Here is a 26721-nt window from a genome sequence, read left to right as displayed (position 1 = left end):
TTTGGACAAAGTGAAAACAGAAAACCGGAATAAATCTTGGCTTCTCCACTTAAACTGTGTGATATAATGCAAATGTTTAAGGTCACCCAAACTCTTGTTACTTCATTATCGCACATGAAAGCACTATCAAATATTTGAGTTCAGAATACCAGCTGTACAAATCTATCACTTTTAATAATCGTGCCCTTTTATGATAAAAAAATACTTTTGTTTAATTCTGAAAAGGCTTTATCATATTTTACGTGGGTTGTTGTATAAATTAAAGAACAAATATGTTCACGGTTCGGCACGTGCTCTAAGATTCGGGCTCTCCCTGTTAATTTGTTGGCTAGTCCAACTCCAGCACCTCTAACTCCATGCCAACCAGTGCTTTAAATGGGCCGGTACTCTCCGGTACTGAGTACCGGCACTTTTTTATTTTGAGAGGGAGAGTACCGGCATATCTCAAGAAAAACGTAATACTTTTAATTGGAGAGTACCGGCACTTCTCAGAAACAAGCAGGTACTCTGATAGAGAGTACCTGCACTTCCATTTTTCCATTTAAAGCACTGGCCAACCCGACTACGAAATGTTACAGCTCGGCACCGCCTCTAGTCACGAGCAGCTGTCACAACCCTCACAAATTTTTCTCCCAAGTCTATGACTGATAAACCCTTTGTTACCCGCCAGCAAAGTCCAAAACTCTCCAAACTCTCTGGCACCCGCCAACAGGCGCATTGTTAGGACAGTGTTTACACTCCATTCAGACACGTGTGGACTCCTCAGCCAGTTATCTCTTCGGAATTCTATACAGCGCGTTAGATTGGCTACTCTGCCGACAACGCTCCAATCCTGGGTCTCCTTACACTTAACTTGTCATGCGACCCGGAAGTACTGATATTATTTACGGACCAAAGCGTCTGTAAAAAAGATCAAAAACGGGCAACTGACGTTGAGCTGAATTTTGGACAGTCTTTGTAAGTACTGGACGTCTTATGTGTAAATTGTTTTAGGAGATGAGTCGAAATTGTGTAGGTAAACGGGGGCACAAGGTATTTTCACAGTTCAGTCCTCGGTGGAGAAAGAGTTCGGTATTTCTATGCCATTGATCTTGAAGAGATTATGCATGTTATTAATTTCAGGTTTGTCAATGACTTGGTTTTATGTTTGCCTTCTGAGATGGCTTTTTTGTTCCTGTCAGATGGGTAGGAATGTTGTTGCTGCTGTGGTGTTGATGGTTAAAGGTTTGATCAGTAGTTCTGAATTGCGAGTCGGAAAGGTGTAGGCTTTATGGAAGGGATAGGTGTTAGCAGTCGGTTCGACTTTTCTCGATGATGTTAGCTGACAGAGTGTTGAGGCATGAATGGCGGGGAACTATATCGATTTGCAGGGTATTGTTTTTGATGTTTTTTTCGCTCTGCTTGAGTGACCACCTGCTGTTTCGTTGTAGGTGAAGCAGTGTCTGTCTTTTAGGTCTAGTCAAGACCTGTGTTTTGTGACAGTGAGCGTAGTGCTATCCATGACCATTGGTTGCCTTCATGTCACTCTCACTCGCTTGCTTCTTATTTGTCAGCTCCCTTAGCCTGCCTTCTCCTTTGTGTGTTTGCTCCTCCCCTGGAGTATGAACGCATTACTTGTCCCCTTCTACTACTTATTTATTAGGCACTTCTTTCTTTCTGTTTAAGCATTGTATCACAGTGCAACTTTTTCATCTATCTCCCTCATGTACCTCCCTCGCCTGTGTTGCACGCCCTCAACAACCCGCTCTCCTGTTGTTTTACGTGTTGCTTAACCCAACACCTCCGACTCTCAGAGGTCTGCCTGTCCTCCCCACCCTCTACGTTTCTCCCACCTCCTCTCCCTTCGTGTTGCCTCCCGCCTTGCAGTAAACCAAAAAAGCAGTGTGACTCAGCCAGCCATGGCCTTATCATTGCATTTTTACCCACACCCTCCGTTGTCCGTGTTTTTTGGGAATCTGACCAACATGCAGTTTCTTTTATAAAATCATAAGGTTTCCTGAACCTGACCTTCTGAGCAATTTTATTCTCCTCAGCCACATTAAATTACTTATTACCTTCCTGCCACTGTCATGCCACCTGCTATTTTTTTCATGATCACCTTTTTACTCTTTCCCTCATGTCTTTATCTTCCTCCAGCTCCTTCTGTTCTTTCTTTGTTTCATCATCGATGTATTAATTAGGTTGCTAGCTCGGATCATTCAATTATTGAAATCAAACATTTCCTTAACAGCATTGGAAATTATTCTATACACTAATAGCATGGCTTGCAAATACTTCCTACAATTAATTTCTAATTTAATACCCAACTATATAGACGTCTTCACAACTGCATTAAATAGCTCTGCTTGCCCATTCACTTTGGGGTGATAACGAAGAACAAGTTTAAGCTTAGTTCTAATTTCCCTTAAAAAATCCTGCATTTTTTGAGATGTGAATTGTACTCCATTGTCAGAAACAATTTCTTCTGACAGCCCCTCACTACAAAACACATGTTTCTGAAATCCTATTTCCACCTCTGAGGTTTCACTTCCTATCATGCAAACCTCAGGCCAGTAATAGTCAATTTACAAAATAGACCACTGAGAATGGCCCATCAAATAGAAATCCCCTTTCCTCAACAAACCCACTGGTAACTATAGAATTTGTAAGAACACAACATGCTTTTGCTGATTTATCACCTTTATTGAAAATTGAACAACTTCACACCTACCTATCTATGCTAGCATCAATTCCCAGTCACCAACCACTTGCCATCACTCAAACACAATTCAGTGTTGCATGCAGGTGGTGACTCTTTGTCTGGTTGTCGTGCAGTTAACTATTTTTGCTGAAGGCCACACATTGCCAAAATGTCCTTTTCTTTTGCATCTCTAAGTATTTTGTGCAAAGCAGGACACTTTTTGCATTTGCAAGGTGATTGAAACTGCTGTATCTGTAATGACTGCTGCTACTATTATTGCTAACATTACGTTTGCATTAAACATTTTTACTACTACATCCAGCTCTGTTAGACACTACAGTCCCTTCATCCCATGGCTATCCAAATAACTCTTGCAAACATTTCTCCGCCTCCTTTATCTATCTAACTATGCTAATTGTCCTTGAAATGTTTTCTCTATCCCTGCCCACAGTTGTTCTTGGACCTTTTTATATTTGGTTTACCTCACTTTCTGGTTCCTGTGGACTTGGTCATACGTTATACGCTCAAACTCTTGTTGCAGTCATGGTTCTCAAAACCCTTATATACTTTTTTTTAACCTTCCTCTTTTTATTATCAGGTGTAAAACTATTTTAACAGAGTTATTAGTTCTTTAAACCATATTTAAATTCGCAGATTATCAAAATGTGGCAGATTTTTCTACTCTTTCAGCCCCAGTGCTTCTAAGCAGTGTTTTAACAAATATATTGTCATTTGAGAAGTAAACCCATCATCCTCCAATACTTCCACAAGTGCTTCAAACATGTCGAGCCACCTCTCCCATTCTAATGGTGACTTGCAAGCTTCTAACAAAAATGGTGGAGGGATAACATATTGGACATTATGACGTAATACTGTAACACTGAAAATGTACATCACAACTGAAGAAGGATAAGAAGTTGTCTCAGTTAAGTTTAACACAAAACAATGAAGATAAAACACATACAGGCTCTGCCATTCTTTAGTGAATCTTTTATATTCTGTGCTCCTAAGCAACCAATTGAGAAACACATGGAAAGTGCACCTAGATAATGTCTATATAGATGAGGACTGGGAACAAGTACTAGAAACCCATGTCACTTTGATTAGAGAGGCAATAATAAAATCAAATATTTTTAAGATAAAACAGAACTTCTGTTGAATGCCATATAAAATGAATAAAGCAGGACTCATGTGAGACCTAAAATGCTGGTCATGCCAACACCCTAAATATGACTTAATACACATAACTGGAAATGTCCAGCACTGGCTAGATACTGGAAGTTAGTATACATAACTTTAAAGAATACTACAGACAATCCCTCAGATGTATCTGATAGGCTCACACCAATACATGACACCAGTGACATACCTGCTGTTAAAACACATTGTGGGAGATGGTTACAACACCTTTGGCAAAAGGAAAAATATGCCTATTGAGATTCTGGCGATCTTGCTGAGTGTCAACACACAAAGACAGGCTTTAAGAAATGTATCATCAGCACCCCTTTCAGAGGGCCACGGGCAGTCAGGGACTATTGGGCCCATTCGTGGTGGTCAAGGCCTTTTAGTCCTGATATCCTGGGGTCCAACCTACTATTGATCCTGTGCAACTGGGCCAAGTACCCCTTCTGCATAGGACTCTCAGTGGTAGCTGTGAACGAGCAGCCAAAGGCTCCCTCTTGGGGTGGGGGAAAAAGTGTAGATACAGGTTAGTGAACAGGACTCATACCTCAAAGTGCACTAAACAATGTCAGTAAATCGATGTCCATTCAAATTATATGTTTTTATAAGCAAAATAAGTATATTATTTCTAACTCTGCACATTTAAGGAAATAATTGTATTTGTAAGCGGCAACACAGTTCCCTTGAGGTCGGGGCTCTAGTGTTTATTTGGCAATTCCCTGTCCCACCCTCTTCCTTGCAAAGTGGTTTAGGTTATTCCCCCTTGAATGGTGGCCACATCCAGGGATACTCACTAGTAGGCTGTACTCAAGAGTTACGCTTTTACTATTTAGGAGTTAGTCAAAAGTGTCTATGGTCCACAGCATCTTTAGCAGCAAGTCCCTTGGGGGCCAACAGGTCCGATTTAAGACTTAACATTCCTTCAGCATGGAAGCTTTCAACATTTAAGTGGGTGCCCTGACCGTGGGCACTCGCAGCTCTGGTCCTGTTTGGAGAAGTTTGGCTAGTAGCAGTACACATGTCAGCACCTGGCACGCATAGGCCCTCTCATGAGTGGCATTGCTGGCTTTCCCCAGTTATTGGAGATGCTCCCAGCCTGTGAAGACGCGGTAAGCCATTGTTTCCCACATGGGAGGATCTTTGAGGGGTTTGATCTTCCAGCTCCTGACCAGAGCCCAGTGATGGTGCAACGTCTTCCTCAGCAACCTGCACAGTCCTTGGGGTTTGGTCAGGGGCAAATCTCAATGTACAGGCCTGACCCGCTGTTTGCAACCTCTATCTTTTCCTGAGCAGCAGCCTGAACTCTTGGCAATGTTATCACTGACAGCCTCTTGTGGCATAAGCGGTTGCCCCAGCACTTAAGGGCATAGTGCATACTCCTCCAGTGCTGCACCCACACCATGGTGGCCTCTCCTGACTTATGGGTTTGTCGTTATGGCAGTCACGAGTCTCTGGCATGCTTGCTCTGACCACGGTGGCCCTCTCCTGGCACACAGGGTTTGCAGAAACAATTGTGCATAGGGATAATGACCTGATTGATGTACAGCCATATCCTCACACCTTGCACAGGGAGCCCTTTCGGTAGAGCTCCCCACTTGACCTTGCACTCTCCAATGCCCTTTTCAACCTTACATGGCACACTGGTCTTGGCAAGTATGCAGGCACAGGTGCTTCAAGCTCGCTCCAGGGTTAATAGTCACTGGGTTATGCCTCCTCCACACAGCAGGAAGACTAGCAGGCCTTGGCCTCTAGTCTTGGTCGCAGGTAGAAGTCCTGCAGAGCTTCCTTTTCTCACACAGCCTGTCTGGTTGCTTGGCAGATGACAAATCTGGAGGTCTCAACCTCTCCTTATAGTCCAATTCCAGACACCAAATGTGATTTAGGGTCTGAGTCTTTGAAGTTTTACATTGGGGTTCTGCTTCTTTTGAAATATACACTTTTCTTTCTCTTCTTTCCTCTTGAAAGGCTGTCTGTCACAGAATGAGAGACTCCAAAGCCACAACACAGGCCATGCGAGTGACTAGATTTCACACATGAATGTCAGCCTCAGTGATATGTGCATGAAAAGCTTAATCCTGGGCTCCTAGCCCCACACTTTATGATTTCTTTACCAGCCCCACCTCCCTTCCTGAGATGTGTCTAGGCCCCTTCCTTGTGATCTATCACTGAATCAAAGATTACCCTTTTGAAATTTAAACTGGGAGTCTCTCTCTCTCCCTTCATCCAGTGTGTCCCACCCTGCTCACAGGGATGCAGCAGTACACAAACCTGTCAGGGAGATTCTTCTAATCCTCATGTCTTCACAAGGCAAGTCTGGGTTTCCCAAAATGGAACCTAGATTCCTCTATGTAATGTACGCTTGCAGGTACTCTTCAGCCAGTCTACATGCACAGCACACATACTGTAGAGTACTGTCACCTCCATGTACTGTGCCACCACAGATGCACAATCATTCAGCATACACAGTCAGTCTGCGAGCTCTGTTCAGTATTATAGCCTTTCTGTGTTGTACAAGAGTGTGCTATTTGCAAACACACACACTGCCAGCACACACACTCCCTGTGTACATGCTGCATCGCACCCAGCACATGCTTTCATTGCGCATGCACTGCACAGCACTACGTCTTTCATGTAATACATGAGGAATACATGCACTACCCATACATGTATACACAGTGCTGCTATATCCCTGTATTGTACCCTTCCTAGGGGCACATACATCCAGCACAGTCACTACTCCTGCCCTGCGCAGCACTCTACATCTAACTGATGTATGCCAAGTGTGAGTTAAGCACACAGCAGCAGAACTTCAAAAAGGTGAGTGAACCTGTAGGCCTCACTTGAAAGATACAGGATAAAAAACACCTCTTCACTCCTGCTGATCCCTACATGGTATGCTGCTATCACTGCGATCTTGCTACTTTACTCTTAGTGAAGCCTGTAGCCTTCCATCACTTTGAAGGTATTGCTTTTGGTGCCTACTCAGTCCAAAAGGACTGCTGTCTGTGTGTCATGGTCCACACATATGATCTGTGTTTGCCTATGACAAAAATATAAATTGGGGATGCACCCAACAGTAAAGTTGGGCACTCAGGGCAGGGGTATATGTCCTTTACCATGCAAATTACTTTTATGTCCCATCATGTACAAAGAAGCTTAATATGAGAAAATCATATCCAATTGGCAGTCAACTTGCCAATGTTCCTTGAGATGTGGTCAGCATGCTTGTTTGCAGTGTAATCAATGTGAATGTTATGACAAATGAGCATCATTAGAGAGGCTAATAAATACACAGAAGAAAACATCCAAATAGATTATAAAAGACTATGAGCAGAACCCAAGTAGAAGTATAATGAAGAGACTAATAGGAACTATACACTACTTGAATTAAAGATGCACAATCCACTTAGGAAGGTTGAAGAATGGAAAGGTGTTGTCCCGGTGACATGGATCCGTTTGGCCACTGTAAACCTGGCCTTTTTTTTTTTTTTTCTTTTTTTTTTAAAGACTTTCAAATGGTAGGGATGTGGTCGGGTCCCTTGATAGGCCTGAAAATGCTCAACCAGTAGGGTGGACAGCCTCTTCAATTAGACAGTCTGCTAGTGATTTTTTGATCTGATAAATGCGTCATCTGACTTTAAACCTTTGACTGTAGGTAACGCGCAGCTCTCTGCAGTGAGACATCCTTCTTTCTAGTATATGAGCACTAGCATTTTCCTGTAGTGCTTTTTCCCCTGCTAAAGAGGAAACCAGGACAGTAACGGTGGAGGGTGTTTTTGACTAGGCCCCAGATGCTTTTAAGTCCTTGAGGATTGTACTCCCTACTGATACCCGTCATCTTTATGACAGCTATGTCCCGCCCTTACTCAGTGTTCTATATAAGAGTCTGGATTGCTGGTGCCGACTGCAGATCTTCGGACTGGTAGAATTTACTGTGTGAAAATGAGATTCATGCCCCTTCTTCTCTGTGCCGCCAGGGTGCTACTGATGAGATTCCTCGATAGGTCATTAACAGTGTAGAGAAAAAATATCAGCTTTTATTTGGAATGACAAAGCTCTTCGAGTTTTTAGATCGGTATTGTATAGATCTCCATTTAAAGGTGGGTTGGGTGCCCCGATGTCATGAGATATATTTTAGCAGCCCGAATTGCCACAGCCCTAGCATAGGTGTCCTCCCCCACAAAGCCCCAGGTGCATCTTGAACAATCGACCTACAGAATCTTATTGAAACCCCTCCTTTGGCTCCCAAACCCCTCTCCCAGATTGCTGTGTCCCCTATGCCAGTCCACTACACCTATGCTTCGCCATTGGCGAATAGTAGTCTGATTTAGATCTGCCACAATATACCTCCCTCCTTACACATCTGTAGTAAGAAATCCGGATTAGATCTTGCCAGTGGGGCTTCCCTCTATTGACACTTAAAGGCCTCCATCTTGATGGCATGGCTAAATCTGGGGATCAATGTGTCACTGATTTTCTGCTTAATAGGACAGACGTATTTAAAGTAACCCAACGTTTATACTGTGAATGCCAACATGACTTGGAGAAGGGCAGCACCAAAAAACAACTAATATTGAAGAGTTACTTGCAAGTGGGGAACAGGACAAAGCAGTTTCCCAACTCTATATTGCGCTAGAGTGACCCCCAGATTTACACTTCATACATAGTATTACAAAAAGGAGGTAAGACCTGGGTATTGATATTTCTGAAAGCTAATAGAACACGATTTGGCACAGAGCTGCCAGATCCTTCATCTGTACACAGCTGAAACAGAGTGCCTATAAGGTATTTTCTATGCTGGTATTCAGCACTTGACTGCTTATGACACATCCACGGGGGAGAAGGAGGCAATAACAATTGTTGGAGGGGTTGTGTTACCTGAGAATCTTTTATACACATGTGGTCGAAGGGGAACTAGACCCGAATCCTTTGATTATTTTTCTTGTTGTGGTTGATGATGATGGCTTCTATCCCCTCAACTACATGGTTGGCAAATTCCTCTCCTAACTGCTTCATGCTGGCAGGCTCACGATTGCACACAAATGGAAATGGCCCGAAAGATCGACTTGTCTATCTGGTGGAATAACATGTGGAATCGCTGCACAATAGAACGGATAACCGCAACTTTCTGCGATATATCATACTTTGAAAAGATTTGGACTCTGTACTTCACGTTTGTTCAACATCAAGAGGCACTCCACAGCTTGTTGAACTCAGGATCTTGAGGGGGGAAATGTTTCCCTCCCTTTTGACTGTGTACAAGAGAGACAAATCTAACTGTTGACCTTTAGGTGACACTGATGCGGTGTAACTTCGGTGTCTTTCCTTGTGTATTTTCACTTTTCTTTCCTTCTCCATGGTTTCTTCTGATTGTTCGCTATCGAATCCCCTCTTTACTGTTCGATTTATGGATGAATGCCTGCCACTTGCCGGTCACATGACTCGAAAGCCTGTGCAATAGTTTTCAGTATCACGCTAAAGCTTATAGAGGTAATACAGGACCATGATGTTTCTTTAGACGGGTAATGTGAAGTGTATATGGTCCTTATCTGCCATTAAATCACGTTTCTATAAATCCGGATGTTTCCTCCTCCCCTTTGAGGGGACAAAGATAATATTCTCCAGTAAATGTCCTGCTATCAGGGGTAAGTGGGTGGCCCCTGGTGGCAGCTGAAGGGGTGTGCCAGTCCCCGTTATTCCAGCTCAGTCAGAAGGTGCAGCGTTAAGAGCTGATAATGGTTCTGTGGAAGCCACTTCCGGGGTTCGAAGTGCTGGCCCATCTGCTGGCAGTGATTCTTTGAGAGAGTGAACAGTGTGGGCAGAGGGAGAAGAACTCCGTAAAACGTCACATTTGTGCACTCTATGGTTGCATCGATGCAAGATGTGGATTGTCCTCTCTCTATATGCACGGCACTGTGACCAGTGTTGATTGACACCCACCCCAGCACGCACACTCACTTTCCCCTCTCACTCTTTCTTGTCCTGTCTTTCTGTGGCTCTCTCTCCCTCTCAGTCACCTTATACCTTTCTCCTTCGTTCGCTCTTCTTCTCTTTTTTCGTCATCTCCTTTTTCCTTTCTCATCATATTTGTTCTAATATCTCTCTCTCTCCCCTACTTATTTCCCTTTTTGTACCCTACTCTGTCTTCCCATTTGTATTTCACTTTCTCTATTTCTTTCTCCCTTCTGTCCCACCCTCTGTTGATCTTCGTCATTGTCGCTAAAGTTGTCTTTCTTCCATCGTTCTTTCTCCTTTTCTTTATCTTGTTTCTCGTTCATTTTCTCTCTCTCTCGCACCACCTCCTTTTTCTACATCTTTCTTTCTCTTTTTGCCCTTCTCTATTTCTTTCTTCTATTCTGTCTTTTTGTCTTACCTCTCTTTGTCTCCCTCCCTCTTTCTCCATAGAAGTCTCCCTCATCCAATGTTTTAAATCTTGTTTCCTTGCAATCTTATTAGGCATTGGGTAAGGATAGAACAGTAATATATACAGAAAAAAACAAATATCTCTTATGTATATGACAATAAATATGTTTATGCACTATATATATATATATATATATCTATAAATATATATATATATATATATATATATATATATATATATACACGTGTCATAGTATGTTCATGAGTGTCTCTATTTGGGTTTACAATTCTTAATATGATAATACATGTATGTAAATATGATTATAGGGTATGTACCTGTATCTTTTTATAGGGGTGTTTATGTTTTCAATAAGATTTTAACAACATAGATATCAAAAACAGACATTAAATGACGTAACTGCATGTAGTTTCAAACGTGACAAAAAAATGTATACCTGGGTATGTAGATGAGGTTGTCTACATACATATATATGTGTATGGCTTTCTGTTTATGAGAATATACATGTATATAAACATTGAAAAAATATGTCTGTGCATATTTATATTCAATATATATGTGTATATCTGCCCATGTAAATATTATGACATGTATGTACATATGGGTACATATAAATATCGGTTTATACTTTATATAGAGATATGACTACATGTGATGTGTATATGTATATATTTTTTATAAATACATGTAAATATTTAGGTATGTGTGTATATCTATACACATGTATGCATTTAAAAAAAAAAAAAAAATACCATTCCACTTCTGCCTTTACCTCCACTCTGTGACTCATCCTAAACCTTTCTGACTACAATGGATTCCTAAACATGCTTTCCAAACTATTTTCTTTTTCTATCCAATTCATCCAGCTAACAGGCACACATACACATCGCCCCCAGTAACGTCTCACATCTTCCCTTTACTAATACACTTCAACTAATCCTATTCAAAACACTAAAGTAAATGCATGAAATCTCAAGAGCACATATTTAACACAGCTAATTGGTCAAAGAAAAGGAAGGGCACATTGTTAATCTACTACCCATTTACATCTAACCTTGGGTTCCAGTGTGCTTCTTGCCGCAGAGCACTTGAGTGCCTTGTCTGGGGCAGCAAGCACTACATAAATACAATTTATGATTACAAATTAAACTTCAAAGAGGGGTACTGTGATGTTTAAGATTTGGAGACTGTCGCTGGTCGAACAGTATGAAGACCACTGAGGCGTATTTTAGGTGATGGTAAGTGGTTTATTTTTTTCCTTATGATAAGGGGGGGGGTGGAGTAGTATGCACAAAATCACAAGTTTTATCGTCTTTCTTAGTCACTTCGCTCTTCCTTTGTATTGTTTCCCAGGTTCATGATGGTACATTCTTGCTTTTTATTTTACAGGTAACCCAGCTGCCTTGCTCGCTCGTCGGAGACCAGGGTGGTGCCGGAAATAGAAGGGAGAACGCCAAGGTAAGTATTGGTTTTATTAATAGGCTTTTTCCTATACTCTTACTTTTGGACTGGGAGGTGGTACACACAGAAGGAGGGGGTTGGTGCCAGTGAGGAGTGGTTCAGGGACTAAGGTGAATGCTTCTATTCTTAGTGTAGGTATAAGTGACCCCGGTGAATTACTTAGAGTGCCCTTCCTTCTACCTCCCTTTCCAACCCTCCTCTATGACCCCTCCCCAGTCCCTTCTCCCCAATTTCCCTTCTTCCTGTCCAAAAGGACCGTACCTTGTTAAGCCACGACCCTCCAGGGTCGTGGCTGGCTTGGTGGTGTTCCTCCTGCTGGTGTCCTGTTTCCAGGTTCAGGAGCTCTTCTCTTCTCTCTCTGTCATCCAGTTCCTCGTCTGCTTCTTTCCTGGGGCTCTTTTCCTCCTCGCGCTGTTCTTGCCTTGAACTCTCCGTGTTGTCTTTTCTCTCCGCTCGCCTCTTGTTCACCGCGTTTGGTTCCCCCCTCCTCTCCCCCGCGTCTCCTTTTTGTAGTTCCTTAACCCGGGAAACACACGTCGTTTCCCGGGCAACGCCGTCCTGCCGGCCGTGCTCCGGCCGCGTCTCCCCGGCAACGGGAAGACGCGGAACTGACGTATCGGCGTCGGCCGATACGTCATTTCCCGTGTCCGTAGCCGGGATCGCCCGGCTACAGAGACATACCTTCAACATATGTTACAATCTTATAGCATTGGCAGAATTACTTCAGGATGCAAGGTAGACGTTTCAAACTTAGATTTAGTAGACATCTGCCTTACAATACAATGCAGTGTAATTCTATGTGGCTAGTTTTCTAAACAATATACAGTCAACACAAATCCTGAAATACAGTTTTCAACTTCACTTACCATTTGTGGTAATAACAAGTACATCTCATTCCAGACCCTACTGTAGATTTTATTTCTTTGCAAGTAATGTATTCATTGCAAGAAGCAAAGTGCCCTATTTTTTTATAGTTTATTTAAATATTTTAATTGGCCTTTTGAGCACTTCTCTTGATTACCTTGTTTTGATCTGGATATGTGTGATGTGCATTGGTTATTTTTTTAGCGAAATGTACTAAATTTTAGATGTCTATCAAATTTACTCTGTGCTGCATACATTTTTATTAGGTCTACTAATGTGCATGAATTGATGTTGGAGCATGTGCATACTGTGTTTATATTTTGGCTGCAATGAATATTATGGGATTGGCCAACAATCCGGTAGCGTTGAAGCTCCCAATACGTTCTTGTCTTACCGATTCTGCACACCACTACTTCTAGGTTTCTTATATTTCTCTGCAATAAACTAGGTCTTAAAACCAAATTCGACGTAAACTGAACTCGGTGCTATTCTTTTCTCCAGCAATGCGACCAGTCTTAAAAACCTCCTAACTAATTTAGGTGTGCTCCTGCTCAGTAGACCCCTCGGGTGTAGTAATGACTATGTCACGGATGAATAGATACTTTGGGTAACTGAACAGGCGCATCCATGCCAGATGAAGGAATCTGTCTGGTGACGTTGAATTGTAACACTGTCACATCTTTCTGAGTTGATCTTCTGCAATTTCTTTTGGATAAAATGTATCCTATTTAAGATTGTGTACTGTAAGGCTTTGCTCTGTTCTTTAACGACATAGTCATACAAGTTATATCACTGGTTTACAAGATTCTTCTGTCTTGCCTCTTTTTCCCATTGTGTGTGCTTACAGTGCGTGTGTACACTGGGTTGTCTCTTTTGAGTTAGTCTTTTTTCCTCTCATGTAATTGTAATTTAAAGAGGCTACGTGCCCATTATATTTTCAGTTGATAGCACAGCGCAGGCTCAGGTCGGTGTGGCCGCTCTTTCTTAATTGGTTTAATCCCGAACCGTGCAGCGACGGACCCACCGCTGTGGTGCTGCCTCTGCGGATGTCAGGCTAGCTTTGCTTAGCTCCAAATATAGTTTGTCCATTTTTCCTTTTCTTGAAATCGCTTTCTCTGCAGTGTGAGTCAGTGAACAGGCGAGACTGTCCGAGCTCCTTGTGGAAAGGCTAAATTGCCCGTATTACAAACGGGGCTCTCTGGCCCTGTCTGCGCCGCAGGGCACCTTTAACTAGGCGTGTTGGGTGAGACCGGGTCAGTGTGCCCTATTATTGTAATGGAGCAGTCCCCAGCGCAGCCGCAGAAGCTCACCTGCACTCGGAACACTGCATTCGTGAAAGGTGGACTGCCTATTGGAAGCCACTGGTCTGCATTTCACGGTGCAAGCAGGTGCAGTGAGTGACTGCAGCAGCCTGCATGGGAATATCTGGTTAGTCAATTGGACCTCGTTTTCCCCTCACACTGATTTTGTGCCACCATTTGTGCTTTAGTCATTGCGACTCCTGATGGCGGTTATACCTATGTGCCTACATCTGTAATAAAGCACAGAAGCAAAGTGTTTCCTCGTTTGCATCAGAATCTCAAAGGGGCAGCTCACAATTTGTTTTCGGCAAATACATGATTTCCTGTTTTAGAGGCAGAAAAAAATGTCGATAAATGAACTGCTGCAATTCTTGAATGATTGTTTCTCTTCAAAACTCCATTTTAAGATACTGAGTTTTTAGCCAGTGTAGTTGGAAACCTGCTTAAAAATTTATTACTTTGCACCTTTTTTGTAAATAGGCTTTGTAAAACAATCAGGTCTAGCCTTAATGTGGTAAATGCCTGCACGCAGCAATTCCACATGCCTGTGTTCATCATTTATTAGCAAATCAAAACCAGACTTATTGGCTTTGACAGTGGTTGTTTTTGTTTATTTTTATACACACAGTTGATGTCATAAGCCATGTTACAGATATAATTAAACCTGGTATATGTACTTGCTTATCACATCTCAGAGACTTACTTCTGCGGAAAGCATCTGGAAATCCAAGCCACCATCTCAATTGCCAAGCATGTACATATATATGTACAAGCAATAATCGTAGTAACAAAACTGCTTTTTTATCAAAAGGATATTCTTACTGGTGCTTTCATGGTGGGTCTTGAGGAAGATAATATTTCCTATGATGATGTGAACTAAACAAAAAACATATTTAAAAATGCAGCCTCCCAAAAAGGAAGGTCTGTGGTAAATATTTCTTGAATGAGCTTTGTAAAACCTCCCGCTGGTATTTCCAATTATATTTTTTTCTTCCTTTGAAATAAGTTTCTTTTTTAATGTTAATAGGCACAAATTATTTTATCCCATAAAACATTACTGCCAATCCGTTTTTCTTAGGCATCCTCCGTTTGCTGGCACGCAAGGTTGTGTGTGCTTTGTTGGCTGGGTCAGATTTCTCCGAGACAAATATAGTGTTTCCTAACTTCTGGCACCCTGAATTCTTACACATGCAAGTCTGGCATCACAAACCGCAATCTTTACTTGATCACCAGCAGTGGCCTGTATCCAGTTCTATGTTTAGTGCCACCATAGAATTTATCAGCACCTGGAAAAAACAAGCCCCAAATTGAACCCACAGGATCAGCTATAGGGACACTAGTAAAAGTAGTAAAAAGCAGGATGGCAGCCATACTGATTTCAACATGTTGGCCATCTTGGAATCATAAAACAATGGTACACTATGTTTGAAGATGACTACTACGTTTACACTCAACCAGCATGTATGCTAGGGAAGTGCATACCAATCACTAATGAAAGCATCTGAAAATTAATGCTGAGTTGGGGGGGGAAAAGGACTGATTTATGCTTGTCTGAAATGATTCATTGATTGTGACAAAAGTGTTATGATTGACCATTCTTTTCAGATGTAAAATAGTCCATTAAACATGGGGCAATAGAGTATATGACAAGCCAATAGTGTGTGGAGGCATCTAACATCTGCTTCTCACACTCTGTGGTCTGGGCCTTGGCTGGATGTGCAAAATATGTCACAGCATTAAGGCGGCTGTTTTCTCAATCAGCAGGGGTGACTAGCATGGAGCATAGAGGGTTATTAGAAGGTTAAGAACTGTCTGAGTCATCTGTGTTATAGATAGATTTGCAGTTACGTGTTTTATTTGCACAAGCACTTTTAGCTCCTTTCATATAGAGAGACGACAAGAGATAGCTTAGAAGGTGGGCTAGCACAGAGCATGGAGGGTTATTAGAAGGTTAAGAACTGTCTGAGAAATCTGAGTTATAGATAGATTTGCAGTTATATGGTTTATTTGCACAAGCACTTTTAGTATCTTCAGCATAGAGAGACGACAGTAGATAACCCAGAAGGGGAACAGCTCAACTCACCATGTTGTAGTAAGGATGAGGACAGTGCAGGCAATCACACTTGGGCCCATTGCGAAATCGAGGTTTTACCAACATAATGGTACTTGTTGTGTCTGTATTCTTTTTTTTTTTTTTTTTTTTAACTTAAAATAATGTTAATTGATGATTTTATTGTAATGGTTTTAATTAACTTAACAATGAAGCTGACAGTTGCTCCGAGAATGATAATCCTGTAGGATGATCCAAGAAGTAATTGGCAATATTGGAACCCAGTTAAAGGATCCGGAGCCAAAGAACCTTGTGGCTGAAGGCGGGTTACCCAAAGCCCACTATGTAGAGTATATATTTTATGGAAAAACAAAAGTTCTTGGCTTATGCCAGGCCTAAACATAACTGAGACTAGGGGACCTCTGACATCTCCAGCGGTGATTGTTGCTTTCGCACTTTGCTTGGTTACCCCTGCTTACATGGGGATGGGGATGGAAACAAAGTTCAGATTTATTTTTAGTTCTCAGACAGGCTATGCTTTCTGAACTCCTCCCTTGTGTTTTCTCACTAATTGTTATCCATACATATGACAGACAATATCAATGATTGAACATTTTTCTAAGTGCATAAAGAAAAGCATGAGAACTGTGATCCTGGGTTTAATCGGGGCATAGTCAGCAAGTCTGGGGGTGGGGTCAGAGGCATGCCTAAAAAGAACAAAATATTCTGTAACGTTTTTGTTGACCGTTCGCTGTGGGTTAAATGCCTATAAAATATAATGCACACATGTTAAATTTGTGAGAAATGCACGTTTTTGTGTTAGCACAGCTTGGTTGGTTAATCCAATCACTTCAGATATCTGTGGGTCACGGATTTCAATTGTGGACAGTGAATTGGGGATATACTGCTATGTATTTATAGTACTAAGAGGTCCAAGTATGTGACAAAAGCACTATGAATAAGTAAGTTATAACTTTTGCAAATATACTAAATACAGTATGTTAGGTTGGACACACTGTAAGTAGACTGTCACAAAATGTGCAAGAAGATTTTGTTGAAAGGTTAACCATTTGATGGTTTTATTTGTTTTAGGCTGTCCAGCTTGAGTTCGTACCTTCCCTTGCCCAGACCTTATTTACAGTATACTTCAAGTGCTCCCTTTCTGTAAACAGCCCTGCAAATCATGTTCTTATCTCTTCACATTTGCTGTGCATTCAAAGACCGAGGTTAAATGTCAGACTCTGTCTTCTGAGAGCACTTGTTTACTTTTCTTTCTCTGACTTCAGAGGATTTGTATGGCAATCTTGCTGGATACTGGGGTAGGAAATAGTTTTTTTCTAGCACACAGCAACATTTAAAAGAACTGTGTAAGTATTTCAGAATATATCAGAATTAGGAACACAAACAATGTACATATTTAGTTATTTTTTGAAGTGTGTTGGAAACAAATACTTTAACATGATCAAAACAAATCATTACACTAGGTGATGCAGTTTCCACACTTTTTGTCTGTGTACTGTATAGTTTTATTAGTAAAACTGTACATATCTGTGCAAACGTAATGGTCATTTCAATTGAAAATGTGTTGTCTGTAATGGCAATGTGCTGCCACACAATGAATACTCCACTCTACGCCACTCTGCTCTGCACCCCTCCACTTTACACCACTCCACGCTACTGCACTCTACACCACTTCACCGTTAATGCCTCTCTACTCTACACTATAAACTATATCACTCTACTCTATGCCAATGCACTCTTTGCCACTCTAATCTCCCCCACTGCACTCTATACCCCTCCAATGTAGGCCACACCAATCTACTCTGCACAACTCCTCTACACCACTGTACTCTACGTCACTCTGCAACACTACACTATACGCCACTGCATGTTAACCCAGTACACTCTACACCAAAGCACATTACTCTGTAACACTCAACTATAGGCCTCTGCACTCTACGCCAATCCATTGTACGCCACTCTATACCACTGCACTTCACACCATTGCAATCTATGCCGTTCTACGCAACTGCACTCTACCCTGCATCATTCCACTGTACACCACTTCACTCTACTCTGAAACAATCTACTCCATGCCACTGCACACTCTGCCACTTTGCTCTTAACCATGGCACTCTATGCCAATGCACTCCACACAGCTGCACTGTGTCCCTGCACTCTATGCCGCCACACTACTCTGCATCAGTGTACTGTACTCCACTCTGATCCACTCTACACCAATGCACTCTGCTACTCTACTGCAACACTGCACTCTCTGCCACTTAACTGTATGCCACTCCACTCCACTCTGTGCTATTCCACTCAACCCACTGCACTCAACTGCACTATCCTCTGCTCAGCACCACTCTATGCTATTCTACTCTTCACCTCTCTATGCCACTGCACTCTGTGCCACTCGACTCTACTCTGCACCACTACGCCATTGCACTCTGTGCCACTCAACTTACTCTACTCTGCACCACTCTCTGCCACTGAACTGCCAGTTGACTCTATTCTGTGCCACTGCCCTCTGCATCACTCAACTCTGCGCCACTCCACTTTACTCTATGCCACTGTACTCTACTCTGTGCCGCTTCATTCTGCACCACTGCACTCTGCACCACCGCACTCTGGTATGCACTACACTAATCTACGCCACTGCATTCTGTGACACTGTATTGTAAGCCGCTGAATTCAATGCCACTGCACTCGTTGCCAAAGCACTGTACGGCACTATACTCTATGCCAGTACAACACTCTACACCAGTGCACTTCACACAAGTCCCCTCTAAACTGTACACGACCCTCTCTGCCACTCCACTCTACAGCACTCTACTCCACTCTTTGTCATTCCACTCTACGATACCCCACACCACTGTTTTCTGCGCCGCTAACTTTTAGCGATGCTGAACAGCAGCCACCCTGGTGTACAACATGGCTAAAACACAGTGACAAAGGCAGTAGCTCCTACATGGGCAAGACCTATTTCTTTGCAATGCTTGTTTTTTTTTTGTTGTTGTTTTTTTTGTTTTATAGGGTCCCATTAAAAGTACAAATTCCCGATTTTATCAATGAAAGCCTATAATGGCTCTCAAGAAGCATTTTGAGTAACCAGTTCCACACAATTCCATTCCCTGCAGCCAGTGTGCATCCTGAAGAGAAAACTTCCTTAATCTTTAGCTATCTGTCCCTTCTCTCACTTCATATAGAATACCTTCTCCCTCAGTCTACCTGCTGCAGTTCAACCATTCAGGAACAGTTGTTTTAAAATAAAAAGTATGGGAACTGTTTTGATCAACTGAATATTGCTAGGGAACGTCGTCCACCTGTCTATTTCGAGCTCTGGGATGGATGTGTTGTGTAACGTCTTGCAGCGAGACGGAAACAATATATACATTTTCACATCTTAGTGATGAGATGAGCTTTGAAGTATGTTGTTTCACCGTAATAAAATGTATCGTAATTGTATTTATATAGCTCTTACTACCCCAGACGAGGGGACGACGCGCTTTTCGATAGGAGACATGTACAAGATACTTTGGACACAGAATTGTGTTGTATAAGTGTACAAAATAATTTGGACACAGAATTACAAATTCATGTTGTGCAAATTGTCTGTTTCTCTTGACAGGAAATCAGTTTGAAGTCATGGCATCGGAATCTCCCCGCCGCCCTAGCCGATGCACTGGTGGAGTGGTGGTCCGGCCGCAAGCTGTGACGTAAGAGCATTTACATTGTGTAATAATGAGAAACACCCGACTCATGAGCAGCGCCACTGCTGAGAGTTCACATAGCATTGGCAGTAATTCTAATGATAACTTGACACATGCATATGACCTTTACAGTGGGCCACCCTCGCCGGTGATAGTGCACTTTACAAATACACATAACATCACCGTGGGTTCTTTTAAAGTAAAGAAATGGTTCCATCTACTGGCGGTCTATTGTAATTGAAACAATACTGAATTATCCATTATGGAGCGATTCATTATAATTTAATACTTAACGCTACTGAGGTGCCTGTTGGAATTGAGGGTCAAAAGTGTTGCCATAGGGAATTCACTAAGTGTAGGCATTGGCAAGCATATGGCTAAAAAAACATATACTTTGACTCGTGCGGCTGCTGTATGCTTGCAATAGAAATTTGTAATTTAAAAAATATTCACGAATGTGGCTGTTGTACTAGTGCTCTGTTTTTTAGAAACAACAAACCTTTCAATTTTGTCGTGCTTTTTATTATTGATGGACGAGACAACCATAAATCCCCACCTAAGAAAGCACTCAAATCTTACAGCTACAGTCATAGTTTGTAACATCAACTTTAATAAGCAGTGGCAATGCAAATGGGTCTGTCTTATCTTTTGTGTTGCTGAGGGTTAAAGGACTCAGAAAGTCAACATACATGCACTTCTGTCGATCATGTTTACACTCCTGTATCCATTCATCCATCCACTGACAACTTCTGGCATCCACCCTTTGATAAAACCATAATAAACACCACACAAACTCAACAACATATACAAGGTAAATAAATAAATACAACTTGAAAAAAGAAAGCATGCTGGTGTCCAAACACAGGGCTATATGCTTGCAGTAACAAAACTAAACCTAACAGCAGATGTCTGTCTTGCAAAGGTATTGTAGCCTATAGTTGTTTTAAAGTTCTAGCTTGGCTGCTACATTTAGAACCAACATGTTGGCTGTCTTAGAATGGTAGAACAATGAAATACTATGGACAACAGCGTTCCACAATGGTCTCCTGGTTTTGAGGAAATGACCACATTGGATGCAGCGCATTGTACATGAAATGAGCGGCAAGCAGGCAACCCATTAGCACTGCCTGCAGAGCTGTAGGATCAGATTAAGAAATATTAAAATAAATAGAGAAGAATCAAAGAAATTAAAGGGTGTTCTACAAAAGAAGAAAATTGAAAATGAAAGGACTGGCCAACCAACCATGTCACTGATGTATGCGCGTTTTCAAATGGATGTACATGCAAACAAAAAATGCTGTAATTCATAGGACAAGAGAGTCAATGACTGATGCTCACAGAACAGAGATGGCCCAAAAGGCCCTCTAAGTATCTACATGGATATATAATTATATAAAAAGATGTATTTATTATTCAATGTTTTTTAATTGCAAGATCCTGGCAGACAGCCAAGAAGAGATTCTACCAAGAATTGTTACAGTGCTACTCTTCTCACCTAGGGTTTATCAGAGGTGATAACCAGCACCAAAAGCCTACCCTACAATGGTAATCTGTGACAATTCATGTCATAAAATATCTATCTGTAGTTTATCATCACTTTTCATTATAAACAGATCAGACCTATGGCATTGGAAATACTTTTTCCTAATGAACCAGTCTGCCCAGTGCTCTGAGCTTGAGCTTTCCTTCAAGGCAACCATCAGGCCTAGTCATAAAGTTACATAAAATACCAAATTACAGCTGGCAAAGCAAAATGCTATCTCTCCTAACAGGGCTTTAAAACTATTCTGACAGTGCAAATCTTCAATACCCATGGTTTGTCAGAGGAGGGAACCAGAACCAATCTTGTCTACTATGGAAATCTATGAGGTTCAGTGTAACAAAATACCTATCTGTAGGTGTTATTACAGAGTAGTGACAGTCTTCCCTTAAATGCCTATTTACTTTAACACATGCTTAGTGACTTTTACACATAGTGACTTTTCATTATAAACAGTCCAGTCTAAAACCTTTATCATTGTCTTGTCATCATAACCAACTTAGACCTTCTGTGTTGGTCATACATCTTACTACAATGCAACCATGGCCATTTTGGTAACAAAATAAAGTTGTCAAAGCAATATAAATCCTTACTAACAGATCCTAAGAAGGATTACCATAAGCAAACTGTCTATTCCTATGGTTTGTTTGGGTCTCCAATACCAAAACCCTTGCCTACTATGTTAATCTGCAGGATTCCATGAAACAAAATACATGCATTGCGGCTTAATAACAGTGTAATAACAATCCGTCCTTAAAACACTATTGCCTTTAGCACATGCTTTCTTAATAACTAAGTAAGGCATAATCTTTGCCACAACTTTTCATTATAAATAGATCACACCTGCGGATTCTGGCATAACTTTTTACAGTGAAAACAATAAGGCTTCCAGCCTCTACCAGTTATATGACATTATTTACAACACTGGCCTACTGAAGTGCACATAATCTGGCAACCATCAGGCATACAAATATAATATTACAGAGATGTTCACAATTACTGTTTGCAAAACAATATACAGTCTCTTGCAGTAGGGCCTAACAAGAGTTTGTCAGAGTAGGTGTCCAACACCAAAACCCATGCCAACTCTGATAATCTGTGAGGTTACTTGTAGCACAAACATTTGTAGGATTTATTTTGGAGTAACAAAAATCCACCCTGAAATGCCTGTTATATGCGTTTCACAAGAAGTATGCCAGGCGTGATGCCTTCATCATAACTTTTCTTACTAAACAATCAGACCTATAGCCTTTATCATTGGCTTGTCACAATATCCAGCTCAACCTCACTGTAACGAGCATAGGCCTTCCACAAAGCAACCATTCAGCATACAGTCATACAATTACAAATGTGTACAAAATTACAGTGAGTGAATCAAAATATTATTTCTCCAAATAGAGAGAAACAAGGATTATTCTAGTGCATATCTGCTATCCCCATGGTTTGTTCGGGTGGATCATCAACACCAAAACCCTTGCCTACTATGATATTCTGTGAAATTCCATGTAACAAAATACCTGCCTAGAGGCTCTAGCACCATGTAACAACAATTCATCCTTAAAAGCCTACTGTCTTTAGCACACGTTTTCCACAATGAGTAGGCCAGGCCTACTGGTTTTGTCATAATGATTTATAATAAACTGGTCAAACCTATGAAATATGTCATGACTTTTCCAGTGAACTGATGAAGCTTTTACCTTTGGCTTTGCATCTTACCTTACAATAACCTAATCACATAAACTTGCAAACATGCATATAGTTAAAAAAAAAAACAATGTGTAGAAGAATGCAGCTTGCAAAACAATATACAGCCCCTCTCAACAGGGCTTAATAAGAATGATGTCAGTGAAAACCCTCAGGGTTTGTCAGAGCGAGTGGCCAACCCCAAAACCTTTGACTATTACGGTAATCTGTGAGATTATATGTAACAAAATACCTTTCTATTGCATGTAACACAATATGATAACAAGGCTTTTCACGATTAATAAGTTGGACCAACTGCCTTTTGTCATAACATTTTATAATACAGCAGACCAGAACTATGGCATCAGAAATAACATTTCTCAGTACACCAATCAGGCCTATAGCTTGTCATGATATTCAGCTCAGGCCTACAATTTTGAAAGTACACTTTTCCACTTGCCAACCATCTGAGACACAGTGCTAAAATTTGAAAGGTATACAGAATTACAGTCAGCTAAGCAAATTACTATCTCTCGCAGAGTAAACCTTCTAAATCCACAGTTTGTCACACAGGGTAATGAACAGCAAAACCTGTTACAGTAATCTGTGAGTACCCATGTAACAAAATACCTGTCTATAGGCTTGAATATAGAGCAATAACAATCCACACTTAAATGCCTATTGATTTTAACATATGATTGTCACAGTAAATATGTCAGACCTAATGCCTTTCATTATAAAATTTCATAATAAACAGATCAAGCCTATAACTGTGATCATTGGCTCTCAAACCATAACCAGCTCAGTCTTGCTGTATCAGGTACAAGCCGAAAAGTGCAAAACAAGTAGTCCTTTTAGTGGAAGCACACTAACCTGTCTCAATCATGTCCTGTACTGAGGGTAACCAAAGTGTGGGTGGAGCCTAAACCCCTATCTCAGTCATACTGTGAAAGCTCTTTTTTGTTGATCACATAAGGTCAAGCAACAGTTATACTGTCAAGCGACCCCTAAAAATCCTTGTAGATTAGTGTAGCCCTAGGCATCGTATACTGCTCTGAAACTTAAAGCTGCACTCTGAATTCTAAAGTTAATGATTGAGTCACGGGGGATCTGTAGTGCTGCCAGAGAAAAACACTGAAAATTATCTAGTTATATATGACACTTTAACAGCATTGCAGTGTTATGTGTGTGCCCTTAAAAGTTCAAGCTCAGGCCACCATATTGCATTTGGCTCAGACAGCTGGATAAATATACATAATAATCACAGATATGTGGAGAAGCACATTTGGGTAGAAGTACACAACTTCTGCCCAATCAAAGCCTGTACTTCAGGCTACCAACGTGGGTGAAGCCAGATCCCCTCTTTGTAGTAAAGTCTGAAAGCTCTTGCTTAGACTGAACACATTACTTTTGGTGACAGCTGGGCTGTCAAGAAAGCCTATAAAGGAGAGGGAAAATAAATCACCATAAAACTGGTCACCGAAGTTCAGACAAAATAAAAAGCCAGTATTTAAAGGTAATATAGAAAGTCAAGTAAAGCACGCTTTTAACCCGTTTTGTCAATGATGGGTTAAGAGGCTATTTTTAAACGGATGTGAACAATGTGCACAGGCTATGTGAAGCCCCTTCAGTTGAAGGGACCCAATTGTTAAAGTGGGCTGAGCCATTGCCCCTACACCGTAGTGGGTGGAAGCAAAATGTGAATGACAATTAAACAGACCAATGAATGAAGGCCGCCGATCAAAGGCCCCTCTATATATGTATATTATGTATTAATTTTTTGGAAAAACAATAGTCTGGCAGGCAGCTAAAGCTGTATCAAAGGCCAGGCTTATAATTCACATTAGTCATCACAAATATTTCACCATTTTATCAAACAATGAACAGCACAGTTACGGTTCTGTAAACTTTACCATGACTGCCAGATAAACAAAACACAAATTCTTCTTTCCCTATTCCATCGGAGTATGATTGAATAGAATGTTACAATAATGCATTAAAAAACATAAGATTTTGTGTTGACTGTGGGGGCTGCTTCACATCACTGAGTTATACAGTGATCATCTCACTCCAGATCATAACTGGACTGACTCCAGTCCTGAACTTTTCATTTACAAATCATGGATTTCAGGTGTATCAGTCTAATTAGTTCAGTGGATGACAGACAAGATTACAACACCCAAAATGGATTTAGCTATCACGAAAAAGTTAAGGACTGGAAACGGTGTCTGCAGTGACCCGGAGCAAGTTGGACACCCCAGTGAGTTATCTTTGCAGTTTACCAGTCATCACAACATGAGCACAATTTGAAGCGACAAATTGTCATACTCTGTGTTCTACATCTGCCAGATTTAATTATTTTTGGTGATTCATTTTGAATGCCTCCTTATGCATTTCAGTAATGTATCACATTAAAACTATAACTCTTCGACGTGGAGTGAAGATAACTTTAACAGCTACTCTTTGTGAGATTATTTCATACCATAATAATTACTTAATGGTGAGGTAGGAAAGCCGAGGAATTCATAGGAAGAGTCGAGCTAGATCGAGGCTATAGGCCTGGGTTGGCTGCAAAGCCAAGGCACGAGCTCAGCCAGCGAAAAAATCACGTGAATCTTTAAAAAAATTACAGAAATGACAAAAGTTTTGCTAAGTAGAAACACAAATAAGCCAAGATGCACTAAACTAAAAAATAAATATCCATTGAGCTTTGTTTCATTGATGCCTTTTCAGAGCTGTATGTTTTATTTAATTCAATAAAAGATTGCAAATTCCTGGGATTTTCCATCCCATATGCACAATGCTGGAACCAATGTACAAGTCCGAGAATGCACAATTCAGTTTGTTAAAAGCCCAGACTAGCCGCAGTTGGCACGCCGGACATGGGTCCAGGATGGTGTGGCTCAGTGTGCATTTAGCCTTTCTTTTCAGGCCTGTCCGCAAATGCTCCTTTAACTGTCTGTGGTAATGGGGAAGAATGACTACCCCGATATACACACCAAACTTCTGCCAGAGTCGAGATTTTAGTGGCTCGCCCTCTTCTACTTTATAGAGATGCTCTCTGATGTTATACAAAATTTAGAGATCGGAAAAATAGGAATACTTGTTTTTCTACCGACCTGATGGTTACCACCCGACCCAGCTGTAATCTAAGGAGAGTTTGGAATGTCTCTTTCCTAAACCAAATAATCTTTTATGTGGCACTAGCTTTCATTGGGCTAATAACATTTCTACATAGATGTCAGCAGTTTATCTCAAGGCACAGTCACTCTCAGCAATTAATACTTGGTTTATGGAAATTGGGGAAATTGTCCCAGAAGTATAATAAAGCTTCCAAATTCCGAGGATAGCATGGTCACACTTGTTGTACACCTCTGTACTGTTTACTGACCAAGAGTGAGAAACTGAACTTTACACCCATGTAGTTGTTTTGGGTCAGTCAGTCAAAGTACTTTATTTCGATAAATAAATATCATAAAAAGACATAAAAACAGTACAACCAAATATTACAGACAATCAACAATTCATATTATCTACAATGTTTAAAAAGGGGGGTCAGTAAAATAAAACATCCTAAAAACATCATTTAACGTGAAACATTAATATTCTCCCAGATTCGCAAAAATTACCTTTCCTATAAAAAGTTAATTAATCACTCAATTCATTACAATAAAATAATCGAATTGATGGCGAACTTCTTTTTCTTAGCCCTAACAGCTCCCACTAAAAAACTAGCAACATGGAACATAATCCTAGGGGTCTGCAATAACTGTAAGAACAAGAGGGCAGGTTTGGCCTGTATAAACCCCTCCTCCTTTAAAATTGGGAACAAGTATTTCTTTCTTAAGGCCGCGTAATGGTCACA

At 41.1% G+C, this 26721-nt stretch overlaps 1 protein-coding gene across 2 annotated transcripts in view; it reads left to right on the top strand.

The window, feature by feature from the left end:
- The first annotated feature begins 858 nt into the window (after window positions 1–858).
- Window positions 859–26721, top strand: part of BCAS3 (BCAS3 microtubule associated cell migration factor) — a 2570631-nt gene continuing 2544768 nt past the window's right edge. Inside the window, exons 1-3 of one of the 2 annotated variants that reach the window (XM_069226456.1) lie at window positions 859–957; window positions 11634–11702; window positions 19552–19639. In XM_069226456.1, the coding sequence (XP_069082557.1) occupies window positions 19569–19639 (71 nt within the window). In that variant the 5' untranslated portion in view covers window positions 859–957; window positions 11634–11702; window positions 19552–19568. The remainder of the gene's footprint in view (window positions 958–11633; window positions 11703–19551; window positions 19640–26721) is intronic. The other variant, XM_069226455.1, reaches the window with a different exon arrangement.

This window comes from Pleurodeles waltl, chromosome 3_1 (assembly GCF_031143425.1).
Source record: "Pleurodeles waltl isolate 20211129_DDA chromosome 3_1, aPleWal1.hap1.20221129, whole genome shotgun sequence".
Classification (NCBI taxonomy): domain Eukaryota; kingdom Metazoa; phylum Chordata; class Amphibia; order Caudata; family Salamandridae; genus Pleurodeles; species Pleurodeles waltl.
The sequence above is the reverse complement of the archived record's forward strand: the minus strand, read 5'-3'. Positions and strand labels throughout refer to the sequence as shown.